General features: G+C 39.5%; 1 protein-coding gene across 1 annotated transcript in view; it reads left to right on the forward strand.

Moving 5' to 3' along the window:
* The window catches only part of HERC2 (HECT and RLD domain containing E3 ubiquitin protein ligase 2), a 259545-nt gene that overhangs the window by 127845 nt on the left and 115058 nt on the right, over positions 1-16642 (forward strand). The window contains exons 45-51 of the mRNA XM_006861873.1: positions 758-1022; positions 1332-1468; positions 1941-2039; positions 4333-4501; positions 4604-4729; positions 7739-7847; positions 7967-8106. Coding sequence (XP_006861935.1) covers positions 758-1022; positions 1332-1468; positions 1941-2039; positions 4333-4501; positions 4604-4729; positions 7739-7847; positions 7967-8106 — 1045 coding nt within the window. The remainder of the gene's footprint in view (positions 1-757; positions 1023-1331; positions 1469-1940; positions 2040-4332; positions 4502-4603; positions 4730-7738; positions 7848-7966; positions 8107-16642) is intronic.

Here is a 16642-nt window from a genome sequence, read left to right on the forward strand (position 1 = left end):
CTTCGCAGCAAAGTCTGGACTTCAGCCCATCCTAGACATTGGAAGGTTCTAAGGTGTCCTTGGTTTCTTTCTCATTGAAGCCTCACACATTCAGTATTAAAATATAGCCAGTTATATGATATATGATAGCAGCTGGGACGAGGAGTAGTTACAAGTAGATCAGGGAGAGACGGGTATGTTGCTAGGTATGGGGTCCCCAGCTACAGACATGGTGATCCATGTGAGTTTAGTGTTCATTGCAATTAATTTCTCAACTAACATTCTTACATTCTTTTCTTTATTACTTTTTAAATATAATGCTTAGTCCCCACATTGATTATTTTACCCAGGAATAATTGAGGGTTGATTTAGTGGTGCATGAGAATGTTGTATTGTTTTCCAACCTGGCTTACAGAGGGAAGGAAACAGCTGGCCTGTGGTCAGTGTTTCAGGGCCTCTTGGAAAGGTGGGGGTCTGGGCAGAGATGCTGGTGGGCTGAGACTTGTGTCACCTGTCCTCGCTCAGCCCCATGTCTCTGCATTGAGTCCTCTTGGTTCCCATGTAGAGCTCCCACTGAGCCATTTAATGGTTTCTGGTGTACCAGGTTCTTGTCTGCTCTAGCTGTCAGGCAAGTCACATAGTAGCCTTCCCTCTGCATTGAACTTCGAAGCTTGTCTTTTCCAGCTTACTTTCTCAGTTGAGTTTTCTGCACTGCTATAGTTGCCAACAGAAGACTTTGCATTTCCTAGTTAACCAGTGGCCCTCTGTATGCCCCCAGGCAGCTGCTCTTGCTGTGTGCCAGTGTTTAGCTGTGGAATCCACGCACCCATCCAGCCCCTTGTGTGAGGACTGCGGGTCCGCTGAGGCCACCACGCCAGTCACAGTGCAGCGTGTGCACCCCCGAGCGAGGAAGCGCAAGCAGTCTCCTGTTCCAGCTCTACCCATTGTTGTGCAGCTCATGGAAATGGGCTTTCCTCGAAGAAACATTGAGTTTGCCCTCAAGTCGCTCACGGGAGCCTCTGGGAGTGCTTCGGGCTTGCCTGGTATTGAGTTTCCCTTATTCATACCACATGTGCCGGGATCGCTGCTGCTGCTGCTCTCAGTGTTGCTGTTGTTAAGGCCCCTTAAATCTCTGCCAGCTCACACAGCAACCATGTGCAGTGTTTCTGAGGAGTGGGTGGTGGGTTTGAACTGCTGACCTTGCAGATAGTAATTCAGTGCGTATCCTACAGTGCCGTACCAGGACTCTATGCTTACTTTAGGTTCTACACTTAATCACTCATGTAAGAATGATCTGCCAGCCACGTTCACCCTTACATATCCATGAGGTGCCTGCGTGTGTTCACTTCTAGGTGTTGAGGCTTTAGTTGGGTGGCTGCTGGACCACTCGGACATCCAGATCACCCATCTGTCAGATGCAGACACGATGTCAGATGAGTACTCAGATGAAGAAACAGTAGTGGACGTAGACGACGCAGCTTTTCCTGTGGTCAGTGTCTTCACAGCTTAGTAGTTACACATCTGTTGTCTCCTACCTGATGGTTTATTAGACTGATAGACTCTGGTTCATCATCCTATCAGCTGTTTCTGGGCACATAACAAATAGCTCTTCGTTTCACTTTTGAATTGTTTACTTACCTTGAGCTTTAAAATGTAGACCTTCGTTCAGTCAATTAATGTTTTTGGGTGGCCATTAAAAGGTAATTTATTTTAAAATTATATACAGTTTGACAGTGATTTCTAAGTAAATTTTATGAACAAATTGTTTCATAGGATTTGTTTGGAATATGTCTGCAAATTTTTTACACTTAGTACTTTTGGAATTCATTCCTACATTCTATGAAAATTTTTGTAGTAAGAAGATACAGTGTTTGACATTTTTTAATGTTAGTGATTTGACAGATTTCTCTCTTTTTAAGTAGGATTATGATATATTCCATTTAAAAATATATCTCTTGTAGTCCACTGGTGCTGTTGTAACAGAGAGCCAGACTTATAAAAAGCGAGCTGATTTCTTAAGTAATGATGATTACGCTGTGTATGTGAGAGAAAACATTCAGGTGAGTAAATTACGTGAAGCTTTTATTCATTTATTTATTCATTCGGCAAATGTGTGACCATGTACTTACTATGTACTCATCTTGGAACTAAGGCCCCTGCGCCTGATGCAGCAATACTTCTAGTGGTGGTGGTGGTGGTGTTGACTGCCGTTGAGTTGACTCTGACCCATACCGACCCTGTATAGGGTTTCCGAGGAGCAGCTGGTGAACTTGAACCACTGACTTTACAGTTCAAATGCTTTGAAGTCTGGCGCATTAACCCACAGCGCCACACCAGAAGGCAGTTAATAAACTCAGCAGATAAATTCTTTTGTATATGAGTTGGTGATGTATAGCAGGAAAATGAGGGGTCAGAGTGGGAGAGGTGGTGTGGGCATGCTTAGGATAAGGTGACTGTCGAAAAGGTGAGTAGATTGGGCTGGTGTGGACAGCTCTCTGGGCAAGTCGGCGCCCTTGTGAGAGGCCAGTGTGACTGTGGCAGAATTCTCACAGGGCAGAAATGTGGAGGAGAGGATGAGTGAGGGGCCTGAAGCATTGTACACACTGGACACGATTCAGAGCCATACATGTTTCGATTAACCCTTTCTCATGCCTTTGTAGCCAATTTTGCTTGCTTTTCTTCTGTCATTCTCAGTTTCCATCTGATTTTGAAAATCAAGTTGTCTTTTATGCCATGATGTATCTGTGTCAAATCCTTTGTTTTTTAAGTTTTTGGTTACTTTAGAGAAAATCTCAGCCTTCATCGCATTTCACCTGTAAATATATCAGCATGACCCGACTCAATGGCACTTAACAACAACAACAACAATTCCTAATAAACAAAGGGTTTTGTTTTTAGTATAGTGATATTACTGCTAGCTAGCATTACCTAACCACATGAATAATAATTCTTTGTAGTCACCTCAGACCCAGTCCTTGCTCAGAGTTTCTCAATTTTCCCAAAAATGCCTTTTTAGCAGTTAGTAGTTTTTTTTAAATTTGAGCATAAACAAGGTCACCTTATATTTGGGTCATGTGTCTTTGAACCCTACTTTAACCTAGAACAGTTTCCTCTCTGTCCCTCCTCCCATCCCCCTGATTTTTCAGCCATTTATTAAGACTGACAGCATAGTCTGAAAATGTTTTATAATCTAGATTTGACAGTGGCTTTATTGTGCTGCTATCAAAATTTCCTGTCCCCCGTTTGTCCTCTTACACGGAGGGAAAGGGGAAGGTGATTACCTTCTAGCGGAGTCCCAGGCAAGAATGCTTCCGAGGGGCGGGGGCTCTTCCTGCAGCATCGTAGCAGCAGCAGCCACCTTCTGTCTGGTGGTCCCACATGTACAGCTAAGTGGGCGTTGATTGGTGGTGGCTTGTTCCTTTCTGTTTTCATATGAGAGCTTCAGGGGCCATCTCCAGGACTTATCTGCAGGACACCTAATCAGGGGTCCTGATTTTATTGTGCTGTTTGCGAGAGAAAATTGTCAGGTAACTAAATTATCTTAAAACTTTTATTTCTTTAAAAGATGACACATAATTTTGTCATCTCTTCTGAATTTATTATCTGGAGTTATATTCTGTGGCAAAAACTTTATAAACGCACTAGTAGTGATGGTGGTGGTGGTGGTTGTGTGCCATAGAGTTGGTTCCCCCTATTGATGACTGTAGGATTTCTGAGGCTATAAATGTTTAAGGGAGCAGAAAGTCTCATGTTTCTCCCATGGAGATTTGAATTACTGAACTTGTGGTTAGCAGCCCAGCTCGTAATCTGCTACGTTACCAGGGCTCCTTATAGATGCACTGTAAAACATTAATTAATTAATCTTTGTTAATTCTGGTCTGGTTCCCTGCTGTAATATGTATGGTTTGTACTGGAAAGGTAGAATGATCCTTGTCTATTTTTTTAATTCTTTATCAATTTTTGGAATGATGAATTGATAATCCTTATACAAGTGACTAGGAAGCTTTGTATTATTATCACGATGGATATTATTAACATACATGTTCGGTGTGTTTCAGCTATTAACAATCATTGTTCCTGTGGTCATCAAATTGTCCTTTCGCATGAACCCAGTATTCTGTGAGAGCTCCTTTGCCTGATGGCACTTTGACCCAGGTTTATTTTGTACGTTTCTTGCCCAGGCATAGATAGAATCAGCCACTTCTAAGTACCTCTGGTTACATTTGCTGTAAAATGACACTGAGAGACCACTCTGCTGGTACAGGAAATCTTGTCTTAAGAATAGTGCTATTAGTAACTGTTGGTTTTATCTGTGTACACATGACTGGATATGGTATTTAATTTTTGTTGTAGGTGGGAATGATGGTTAGGTGCTGTCGAACCTATGAAGAAGTGTGTGAAGGTGATGTGGGCAAAGTTATCAAGCTGGATAGAGATGGGTTACATGACCTGAATGTGCAGTGTGATTGGCAGCAGAAAGGAGGCACGTACTGGGTTAGGTACATTCATGTGGAACTTATAGGTAAGCACGTTCTTGATCCTGCTCTGTTACTTTTTCTTGATTAAAGGCATACTTCCTAACATTGAATGCTAATTATAGTGTATTTCTTGTTTAAACATCTAGGCTATCCACCACCAAGTTCTCCTTCTCACATCAAAATTGGTGATAAAGTAAGGGTCAAAACTTCAGTTACCACGCCAAAATACAAATGGGGATCTGTAACTCATCAAAGCATGGGGGTTGTAAAAGGTATGTTTCTGGGCAAAAAAATTCCAAGTGGTAGCTTTTCATAATTATTTTTAATCTAAAGGTAAGGAAAATACACGTGTGAAGAAAGCCTCATGATAGTGGGTATTTTTGGCTTGTTGATGTCTCTTACACAGAGGTTCCCAGGATTACACATGTTGTTGAGCAAAGTCAAGTTTACTAACGCATTGCAATGTGTGAGGACACATACCTTGGAAAATTTGGGAATCCCTGTTAAAGGCTGTGAAAAAGAATTAATTGGGTTTGTATTTGGTGATTGTGCTTAGGGTTTAAGGAAGTAAGGGTAATCCTAAGACCAGATGTCTTAATAATAAATTTTATCTAGAAGACAGAAAAGTGGAGTGAGGCTAATATTATAATTGCCAAAGAAGTAGAAGTCACTCAGATTAGTCAGGGTAGGCCTGTGGCCAGGACTCAACTTGAACTTGATCCTATGCATTTCAGAACTTGTCTGGTGTTCTTATCCATCACAGTCACAGAGTGGCCGTGTCTGATTATGGTGTGCTGTAAGTGCTTCTGCATCCTGGCCTCTCCTAGTGATACGGAGGCTTTACTGGTAGGCCAGCACCCTCTGTTAGGGACTGCTTTTTATTTCTAATGTTAACATAGAAATTTGAGACTGAACTTGAACAATGGAAGTATGCAGAAACTGAAAGTGTTGCTTCCAGGTTCCGGAAACGATAAAATGTTTCTCAGGTTTTGTTTAATCTGGTATTATTGAAAGTCCAAACATACAGCACACTTCGTTGTTGTTGTTGTTGTTAAGTGCCAGTGAGCTGGTTCCGACCCATAGCTACCTACCCTGTATAGGGTTTCCCAGGAGCAGCTGGTGAGTTTGAACCACCGACCTTGCAGTTCAAACTGACTTTGTAGTCCATCGCATTAGCCTGCAGTGCCCCACCAGGACTCCCAAGCACACTTTAAAAAGTTGTTCATGTCCACTTTAACAAGTTACATAAGAAATAATTAAATATGCATAAGTTTTTTTCTTTAAACTTTTTATGATACAAAGAGACCCCCTTTTTCAACTTTTTGAAAGCTTTGTTTCTAACATCTTAAACAACATCCACAATAGCCACCCTTCCTCAGCAGGTGCGAAGGATTAAAGATTTTCAGGTTATGTGAGAACAAATGCATTATCTAATGTTTTACTTTATTTTAACACTTTTTCTTTGATTAAGAGATTTTCAAAATTTTCACATATCAAAATGAAGATACATTTTAAACATTAAGATTTTAATTTAGAAGTTATGGTTTTGAGTAGCAGATTGTATCAAAGCCTTAACATAATTACTAAAGTGATGTTTATTCTCTAAGATACTGCAGACATTACATGGAGTTTTTGACTTGTTTAACCAAGAAAAGGGAGAAAAAAAACCCCACCTATATTGTGGAAAACGTATGAGAGAAATTAAAAATATATTGGTACACAAATAGAAAGTTTTATTAAACAGAAATATCAAAATAATGAAATAATTGTTTCTCAACGTATCTTATATATTTCTGAAAGTGGTATTTATATATTTCTGAAAGTGGTATTTTCTTCTCTAAGCCTTCTCTGAAAAATACTGAGCTCTTCAGTTTACACCATGTTAGTTTTGACATCTTCAAGGAAGTTAGATCATATTCCTTTTAAATGTTCTTTGAGTTTTGAGAACAAAAATCTAAAGGGGCAAGATAAGGTCTGTAGAGTGAATGGGATAAGGTTTCCCAATAAAATTCTGTGGGATAGGTCTTACTGCTCTCTAGAAATGAGCAGGTACATTGTCATGGTCATGATGGGAAAAAAAAAATCGTGGAGCAACTTTTATGGTCTTTTTCTCACCAATGAAGTTTTTAGTTTTCTTACAATTGTTTTACTACTAAGACTCTGTGGGAGTCCTGGTGTGGCGCTGTGGGTTAATGTGCTGGACTGCAAAGTTGGTTTGAACTGCAAAATGGGTGGTTCAAGCTCACCAACTCTCCTCAGAAACCCTATACTGGGCCCCTATGTGTTGGAACCGACTTGATGGCACTTAAAAACAACAAGACCCTGTGATCATCCTGTGTCATTTGAGAAACTCTATCATGATTGCCCATATGGAATCTCGAAAAACAGTCTCCATGATTTTATGAGCCAACCCCTCTGCCTTGAAAAGAACTGGTCCAGCAGATGCCTTTGGACGCCACTGTTCTGCTGATGAGAACTATTTTTTTTTTTTTTTTAAAAAAAGGCACCCTTGTGAAACTAAAACAAATATGTTACTGAGAGTACTTGTCTGCAGCAATCTGGTGATCACGGAGACGTGGTTAAACACTCTTTTCACATACCCTCGTATATAGAAGTAGAGAAAATAGTATATGTCCTTGTCACTCAACTTCAACATTTGTCAGCTCACGGCCCAAATGGTTTCATCTGTAATCCCTTGTCTTGATTTTTTTGAAGACAAGCCTGTCATCATGCTATTTCATTCATATGGCTTTTGTTGTTGTTATGTGCCATCAAGTTGATTCCTACTCATAGCAACCGTGTATAGGGTTTCCTAGGAGCTGATGATGGGTTTGAACTGCTGACCTTTTGGTTCGCAGTCCAATGCTCATCCTATAGCGCCACACCAAGAGTCCAGGTGTCTTACTGTTGTTATTGTTAGTGCCATCAACTTAAAATTCTGACTGTATAGGATTTCTGAGGAGCAGCTAGTGAGTTTGAACTACCCACCTTGCAGTTCAAACTGATTTTGCGGTCCAGTGCTTATCCTACAGTGCCAGACCAGGACTCCAGATACCTTGTTGTTAAGTGCTATCACGTAGATTCTGACTCAGAGTGACTATGTATGGGGTTTTCTTTTTCATATGTCTAAAAGATAAGTACGCTCTGTACAGTCTAATGAACACAATATAATTTTATATGACTCCACGGCACATAACAACAACAACAAGTTATAGTTTTAATTTGATTTGAAATTTTACTGCTGGTAAACAGTATTGTAATCAGTTTCTGTTGTATTGTAGCTTTCAGTGCCAATGGGAAAGATGTCATTGTTGACTTCCCCCAGCAGTCCCACTGGACAGGGCTGCTGTCAGAAATGGAGCTGGTGCCTAGCATTCATCCTGGCGTTACGTAAGTTCTGACTTTGAGATAGCTGGATTTGTTGTGGGAGAAATGATTTTCTTATGAACTAAATTTAATAAATGGCCTCGCTTTTTTCTGATCAACTCAATGGATGTTCCTGAAACTAGGTGTGACGGATGTCAGATGTTTCCTATCAATGGATCTAGATTCAAATGCAGAAACTGTGATGACTTTGATTTTTGTCAAGCATGTTTCAAGACCAAAAAACATAACATCAGGCATACCTTTGGCAGAATCAATGAACCAGGTATGTTCTCGCTCCCCTCCGATATGATTAATGAGGTAAGTGTGGGCCCCACGCTGCTCATTTTGCTGTATGAAGGTTCACATTTGTGCTGTGAAGCACCACACCGTGAGTGAACGCAGTGAGACAGAAGAGGGAGGGTCCTAGCCACTGTTGATTTGAGATCTTTTCTATTAAAAAGCAGGAGAAAATAGAGTAACTAAATGTGTCTCCTTGTATTTTCATAAGATATAGCACATTGGAATTGGGTTTATATTAGGGCACTTCAAAAAAAATTCCAGTATCTTTTAATTTAATTTTTCCATGAACTTTTGAAGCCCCATTGTGCAGAGTGAGTTCTTTTTAACTTTTATGTGTTTTTTTGAAAGTTAGTCCTGGCATGGTGTTGTAAGGTAAGCACTGGACTACTAACAGCAAGGTCAGCAATTCAAATCCACCAGCCTACACAGGGCAACCCTCTGCAGGGATGATATGAGCCGAAACCAGCTCAACAGCACTGAACAGCAGCAACAGTTACAAAAAAGAATGAAAATTTTAGAGCTTAGATCTGCTTGCTAAAATATAACAGACAAAAATACACTCTTAAATTTTTGCTTCAGAGGCACTAGTTTTAGAGAGTTTTTTGTTTGTTTGAAAATGCATAATACAGAAAATCTAAAAATACTTGAAATAAAAATACACTGCTCAGTGATCTCTTTTAAGGTGGAAACCTGTTGGAACATCAATACTTAGGTCAGGAAACATAATATTGCCAACTCCCCGGAAGTCCTCTTGGTGCTCTTTCCTAGGTATTACTCTTTTATTCTCCTGCAAAAGCAAACCACCACCCCGTCTTGCTTTTGCTGCCTCTGCCTCTCTGCTTCCTATTTAAAAGACTGTTATTTGGCCTGGTTTCGAAAGTTTTATCTCTTGTTACACATTTAGTAGTATTCTTTGTGTTTGTTCTAATTGGCCTAAAGTTGTATGTGTGATACTTATCTATGTTGTTACTTACAGATTTAGTTGTTGTTGTTAACTGCCATGGAATCAGTTCCAACTCCAGCCGTCATGTATACGGTTTCCAAGGAATAGCTGGTGCGTTTGAACTGCCGGCTTTGTGGTACACAGTCCAGTGCTGCTCCTACAGTGCCACGTTAATTGCTGTTCAGTGTGTTACACGTTACGTAGGTAGAGCTACAAACAGTTACAGACATTTGCACAGGTTTTTTAACCATCCACTATCGATGGACATTCGGGTTATTTTAGTTTGGGACTGTTTCTGGTAACGTACGCCTCTTGTTGCATCTGTATTTAGGTTTTGTACGTGTGTATCCTCAACCTAGCAGGTACTTTCAAGCCATTTTCCTAACTGCTGACATCTGCCTGTGTTCCCACCAATACATAAGAAAGCTCTAATTGCTTGCTTCATGCTGTTAGAGTTCTCAGCTTTATTCCATGGTTGAATTCATTTTTGTGCTAATGTCTCAGTGCCACAGTAGCTCAGTTACTATAAGTCTTGATATTCAGTAGCATTAATATATGTTTTGTTGTCCTTCTATGCTGTGATACTTTTCTTACTGTAAGCCTGGATACCCAGTAGCATCAAACATAACTGAAAACACTCAAATAGCATAAGACAAACTAGATGACTGGAACCTAGTGAAAATCAGACACTTATATGCATCAAGCATTTCACCCAAAGATGGAACACACAGACTAGGAAGACATTTGGAAATGATTTATAGAAAACTGCAACACCTCGCCAAGAAAAAGACAAATAGTCCAATTAATAAACGTTTTGAAGACGTGAACAGACACTTTACTGAGGAAGACAGTCAGGTGGCCAACACACATATGAAGTAATGCTTATAATCATTAGTGGTTAGAAAGATGAAATCAAAATAACAATGTCATCTCACCCTAGCATGAATATCAAACTTCAAAAACCAATTAAAAAAACCAATGCTGGCAAGAGTGTAGAGAGAAAGGCACCCTCACACACTGCTGGCAGGACTGTAACATGGTGCAGACACGGTGGAAACAGTTTGGCATTTCCTCAAAAAGCTGGAACTAGAAATATAACCCAGCAGTCCTTCTGCTTGGCATACATCCTAGACAGAGAAGAGTCCTGCTGTGAATAGATGTAGACACACCTCTGTTTGCTGCTAGATAGCCTAAATTCCCATCAGTGGAAGGAGAAATAAACAAACTTTGGTGCACACAATGGAATACTATGAAGTGTTGAAGAATAATTGATGCATCTTGGAAATACCTCATAGCATGGTTTAACCCAGAGGACATTATGGTTAGTTAAATAAGTCAATTATAAAAGACAAATATTACTTAAGACCAGTGCTGTATAAAGTCAAGGAGAGGTTTTCACATGACAAGAAACAATCTTTGATGGTGACTAGGTGTAGGAGGGCAGGGAAGTGAGTCACTGGCTAGAGGGTAGATATGGGATATCTTGGGTGATGGGGAAGGCAGGAGAAGACCTAGGGAGGAGTGCCAAACATAAAGGCAACAGAAGTAAATACTATTATATACAATCCTACAGTAACAGTGATCTATGGGGAGATCTATGTATAGATACAGACTGAAGAGTTGTGAGAATATACCTACAAATAGAACATATAAAGGTTTGTCAGGATGTTTGTACATGGATATTGACCTTTCTGCAAACATATCCAGGAATGAGGTGGAACGATGTGTGACGTCAGTCATTTCTAACTCATAGCGACTTGGTTTCTGAGAACAGCTTATCCTGTAGCACCATAGCAGGTTTCATGTAGTGGAACATACAGGGATCACAATTGTAAACTTCTTAGATGGTGCCAAACACGTTGAGAGAATGGTTTGCTGGGCTTAGGAGCTTGTGACCATATTCTCAGGGACACCAGTTCTCTGTCCTACTTTGGTGAGCAGTGACTGGGATCTGAAAAGCTTATATGAGTGAACATACAAGGTGCAGCTCTTTGTTTCCTACCTGTCCAGAGAAAGAAAAGTGACCCCCCAGTGCTCCAATACCACTGCCTTTAAAGGGAGCACATTGGAATGCCCTGGATAAAATGGGAGAACATGTGGAACAAAAGTCAAAGTCAAAGATCACCAGGCTTACCGGTCAGATAGCACCTGGTGGTGGTGGTTTATGTGCCATTGAGTTGGTTCTGACTCTGTGTAGGGCTTCCAAGAAGCAGCTGGTGGTTTTGAACTGCCAACCTTGTGGTTCACAACCCACTTAGCTATAGCTGTTTGTAACTTTTCATGTCTGGAAGTGAACTCACTGCTGTGCCTCAAGTTTTAGCCAGGCAACAGGTAGGTATGTTTTGTGGGGACAACAGCACTTGTGAAGTGTATGTACCATAGAATGGTCAGCCATTTGAGATCAGAGCACAGCCGTCATCTAAGGCCAGAATTCAGAATGGCAGGGAAGAAGGAGGAATGGAAATAAGATACACAGGGAGGAAGGTAGGCTGAGTGATGTTACACTGAGGAGACTGCAATCCAGATGAAATCAAGTGTAGGATTTTTTAAATGTAAAACTGATGAGCTGCTCTGTGAATCTTAACTTAATTCACAATAAAAGCTTTAAAAAATGTATGAAAATACACGATCTCACACCAGTAAGCATTCAAATATATAGGAAGTCCTAGAAGCAGAAGAGGGAGAAAAGGTCAGAAAAAAAGAATTGAAAAACCAAATTGGATAAAAACAGTTGTCTATTCATCCAAGGGACTCAACAAATTCCCAGAATAATACAGTCAAGAGCTAAGGCCCTAGTCACATAGACAACTGGCAAAATTGAGAAAATCTTGGTATCAGCAAGACTAAAATAACAAAAAGAAAAAGTTATTACCGATAAGAGGTTCTCAATATAATCAGTACACGTCACATCAGAAAGCATTGACAAAAAGGTAGCATGATCAAAGTGTTTCATAGACCAAGAACTCACTCACTAAAAAAAAATGTTCCAAAATAAAAGGAAATCAGCAAAATCCTAGGTAAGCAAAAATTGAGAAATTTGTAGCTAGCAAATATACCCTAGAAACAGCGCCAACAAGAGCCTTCAGGATGAAATAAAAAAAGAAAAAAATAACTCAAATTCACATGAAGTAATAAAGAACCATAGTAAAAGTAACTACTAAATTAGTACAAAAGTAGACTATTTGTAACTCATTTATTTAAAAAAAATAATAACGCGATCTTTGTAAGTCTATCAATGGACTTACCATATAAAAAGATGTAATTTGTGTGACTACAGTCTCACAAAGAGAGGGGAAGAAAGGGATAATATTGAAATTCACTTAGTATTGTTCTGATGTAGATAATTTTTATTTTTTAGCTTTCTGGTTTTAATTTTTTTTTATTGTCAATTGAGCTAAGATTTACAGCTAGATCATCAGTTTTACATTCAACCAATTATATACCTTGTTTTATCTCGGTGATTGCAGTCCTCTCCTTGTAACACTTCTTCCCTGTGGTTCCTGTTTGCATTCCACCCACCTTCCATTTTGTCTCAACTTTGTCCTTTGGAAAATGTCCTTTTGATTTTGAATGTCTGACCATTCCATGGTGACTATACCTTACTAGTGTTGTTATCTCCCCCTATAAACCTATGTATTGCTTAACTGAAAATTGGACCACAAAGATGAGCTCCCTTCCAGACCTGAAGGGTGGTCGAAGGCAATAGTTTCAGGTTCCTCTAGTCTCTTTGTGACCAGTAAGTATACTGGTCTTTTTTTAAATAATTTTGAATTTTGTTCCATATTTTCTCCCACTCTTCTCTGGTGGGACCCTCTAATGTGATCCCTTTCAGAGCAGTTGTTAGTGGTAGCCGGGAACTGTCTAGTTCTTCTGGTCTCAGAGTTGTGGAGACTGAATTTCATTGAGTTCATGGCTCTTCAGTTCTTATCACTCTTCTTTTTAACTCACACGGAGAGACCAATAGCTGCACCTTTGTTGTTGTTGTTGTTGAGTGCCGTCGAGTCGGTTCCAACCCATAGCGACCCTGTACAGGGTTTCCGAGGCACCTTAGATGGCTGCTTATGAGCTTTCAGTATTCTAGATGCTACTCACCCATGTGGGATATAGAACATTGTTTTATGGGCTGTTATTTGTATTGACCATGGTGTGCCCTGAGGCTATGGTCCTGAGCCCTTAGGCCCAGCAACTTATTGCCTTAAGATGTTTGATTATACCTAGGAAGTTTTCCATCATTTTGCCCTCTGTGTGCTCCACCGCATTCATAGTTGTGCTTGCAGGAAAGGTAAATACTCAGGCACACATATCTTCTTTCTAACTCTTATATGTGTGTGGAATGTATAAATATATATACATATCCCACTCTTGCTCCTTTACCTATTCAGCTTATGTCTCAGCCCGTATCTGTGCACACACTTTGTTCCTAGGTTGTGTTACCTTCCTGTGTATCCCTCTGTCTTCATCTTTCTTCTGCCAACCTCCCTTTTTTTTGCATATTGCCCTCCCTATCACCCGAAATAACATGTGTCTACTCCCTCGGAAACCCTGTACAGGGTCGCTATGGGTCGGAACCGACTCGACGGCACTTAACAACAACAACAACAACCCTCTAGCTAGTGAATTACTCTCCCTTCCCTCCCACCCCTAGCAACCATCAAAGGATGTTTCTTTCAGTATGAAAACCTTTTCTTAAGTCTTTACCATAATGGTCTTATATAATTCCATTTAAAATAGCATAAAAAAGAATACTGAAGAATTGAACAACAGTGCTTTAAAAATGTATACAGGGAATTAAATTGGTACACTAGAAAAGACGTATTTAATAAAAAGGAAGGCAGGGTAGAGGAATAAGGGAGTGGGGCACAGATTCTTTTAGTAGTAAATGAGGGAACACTTTCCAGCCGATTTTATAAGGTTCATATTACTCCCATCTCAAAACCAGACTAAGAAATCTAAAGAAAAGAAAACTTGAGAGAGCAATAGCCTTTATTAATACAGATATAAAAATACACAACAAAATATTAGCACACCAAAGCTATGAATGTATAAAAGGATTATACACAATAAGCAAGTGGAATTTATCCTAGAGGTACCCAAATATTAATCACTGTAAAAGTGGACCTCAAAAAGTTCATGGAGAAATGCAATGAAAAGATAATGGAGTTTTTTACAAACTTTTTAAAGCCCTCTTGAATTAAACTGTATTGATAAAGAAGAAAAAGATTGTCTTAGTGGAGGGAGAATAAATCATTTGACAAGATTCAGTAGCTTTTCATGATAAAGCCACTCAACACACTAGGAATAGAAGGGAACTTCCTCACCCTGGCAAAGGTTGTCTATGAAAAATCCACAGTTCACATTATATTTACCTGTGAGAGATACTGTTTCCTGCTTGAGTTCAGAAATAAGACAAGGAAGCTCATTCTCATTGCTTGTATTCCACGTTGTTCTAACATTTCTGGTCATGAGAATTTCTCAAAATAAAACACAGTATTGTTGTTGAGTGCCATTGAGTCAGTTCCGACCCATAGCGACCCTGTATAGGGTTTCCGAGGGTGTAAATCTTTACGGGAGTAGAAAGCCTCATCTTTCTCCCGCGGAGCAGCTGGTAGTTTCGAACCGCTGACCTTAAGGTTCGCAGCCCGATTCGTAACCACTACGCTACCAGTATAGTTATTTAAAATGACATGATCTTATATGTAAGAAATCCTAAGGAATCTAAAAACTGTTTGAACAGTTTCAGCAAGGCAGCAGGATAGAAGATCACAAAACAAAAAGCAAAAGGCATTTCTGTAAGTTAACAGTGGTGTTACTTATGTGCCATGGAGTCGGTTCTAATCCATAGCGACCTTGTACAGGGTTTCCGAGGCTGTAAATCTTTATGGGAGCAGAAAGCCTCATCTTTCTCCCGCAGAATAGCTGGTAGTTTCGAACTTCTGACCTTCCATAAATTAGCAATAAAACATAACAAAAGTAAAATTAAACAAACCATTTCATTTATAATAGTGTCAAAATACTTAATAAATTTGACAATAGTTCAAAACTTATACCTGAAACTGTAATACATTATTGAAAGAAATTCAAGATGACTTAATAGAGAAGCAACTCATTTTCATGGGTTGAGTGATTTAATATTGTTAAGATTGCAACATTCCCCAAGTTCATTTGCAGTTTCAGTACAATCTCTATCAAATTCACAGCTGCAGTTGCCTTAAAACAAAACAGATTTTTACAAGCTAATCTAAAAGTTCATAAGAGAACAAGGGAACCAGTATAAACAAAGCAATCTAGAAAAAGATTAATAAAGTTGAAAGACTCTTACTTTTCTACTTCAAAATTTACATCTAAGCTACAGAAACCAAGAATTTATTAAAGGCATACCAAGTTACAGAAACCAGGAATTTATTACAGGTATAAGAGTAAACATACAGATCACTAGTTGAATTGAGAATTCCGAAATAAACCATTATATATGTCATTAATTGTGGTTTGACAAGATTCTAACCAAGATCATTAAACGTGTAACGAATAGTTTTTTTGTTTTTTTTTTAAACATTTGGTGAGTCCACTGTCAATCCATATGCAAAAGCAGGAATTTGGACTTTTACCTCCCTTCTTGTACAAAAAGTAAATGAACTAAATGTAAAAATACTTAAGAGCTTTGAAAAATATTCAGAAGGATACATAACACAAACAGTGTTTCATGGATATTAAAAGCTTTTAAGTTTCAAAGGATAGCGTCAGAAAAAGTAACAGTCCACAAAGTGGGAAGAAATATTTGTAAATCATGTATATGACAGGAGTAAAGAACTCTTCGTTGTTGTTGTTAAGTGATTCATAGCGACCCAGTCCAGTGTTTTCGAGGAATTGCTGGTGGATTTGAAATGCTGACTTTGTGGTTATCCTACAGCAGCACACACCAGGAATCTTACAACTCAATAACAAAAGTCAAGTTAAAAAATGAACAAAGGATTTGAATATACTTTTCTGTAAAAGAGAGATATAAGAGGGCATCAAAAAGTTCTTGGAAAAATTTCTAGTCTTTCAGCCACAAAGATCAACACAGTCTGCAGTATGTAACCTTTCTTGGGACGATCAGCCAGCACTTGATGATTGCTTGGTTACTTTGGACCTCTTCCATCATGCAGAGGGGCAGGGTTTTGTTCTTTTTGGAATAGACACTTACTGTGGCTATGTATTTACCTTCTTCTGCACAATGCTTCTGCTAAAATTACCATCCGTAGACTTGCTGAATGACTTATCTGCGGTCGTGATTACCCCCTATATCATCGCCTCACATCAAGGAACTCACTTCAGAGCAGACAGAGTGCAGCAGTTGGCCCTCTACAGCATTCACCTGCCTTATCATGTTCCCCACCATCCTGGAACAGCAGGTCTGATAGAAGGATAGAATGACCTTTGGAAGACTCACAGTGTCGGGACAGTTCTCTAGGAGGCTTTGTATGCTCTACAGCAGTGTGCTATGTCTCCAAAAGTCAGGATTCTCGGGCCCAGTAATCAAAGGGTGGAAATGGGTCTGACATTACTCACCATTATCCCTGTGTCCTGAGTGCTGAAG

Source organism: Chrysochloris asiatica, unplaced genomic scaffold, assembly GCF_000296735.1.
Source record: "Chrysochloris asiatica unplaced genomic scaffold, ChrAsi1.0 scaffold00044, whole genome shotgun sequence".
Classification (NCBI taxonomy): domain Eukaryota; kingdom Metazoa; phylum Chordata; class Mammalia; order Afrosoricida; family Chrysochloridae; genus Chrysochloris; species Chrysochloris asiatica.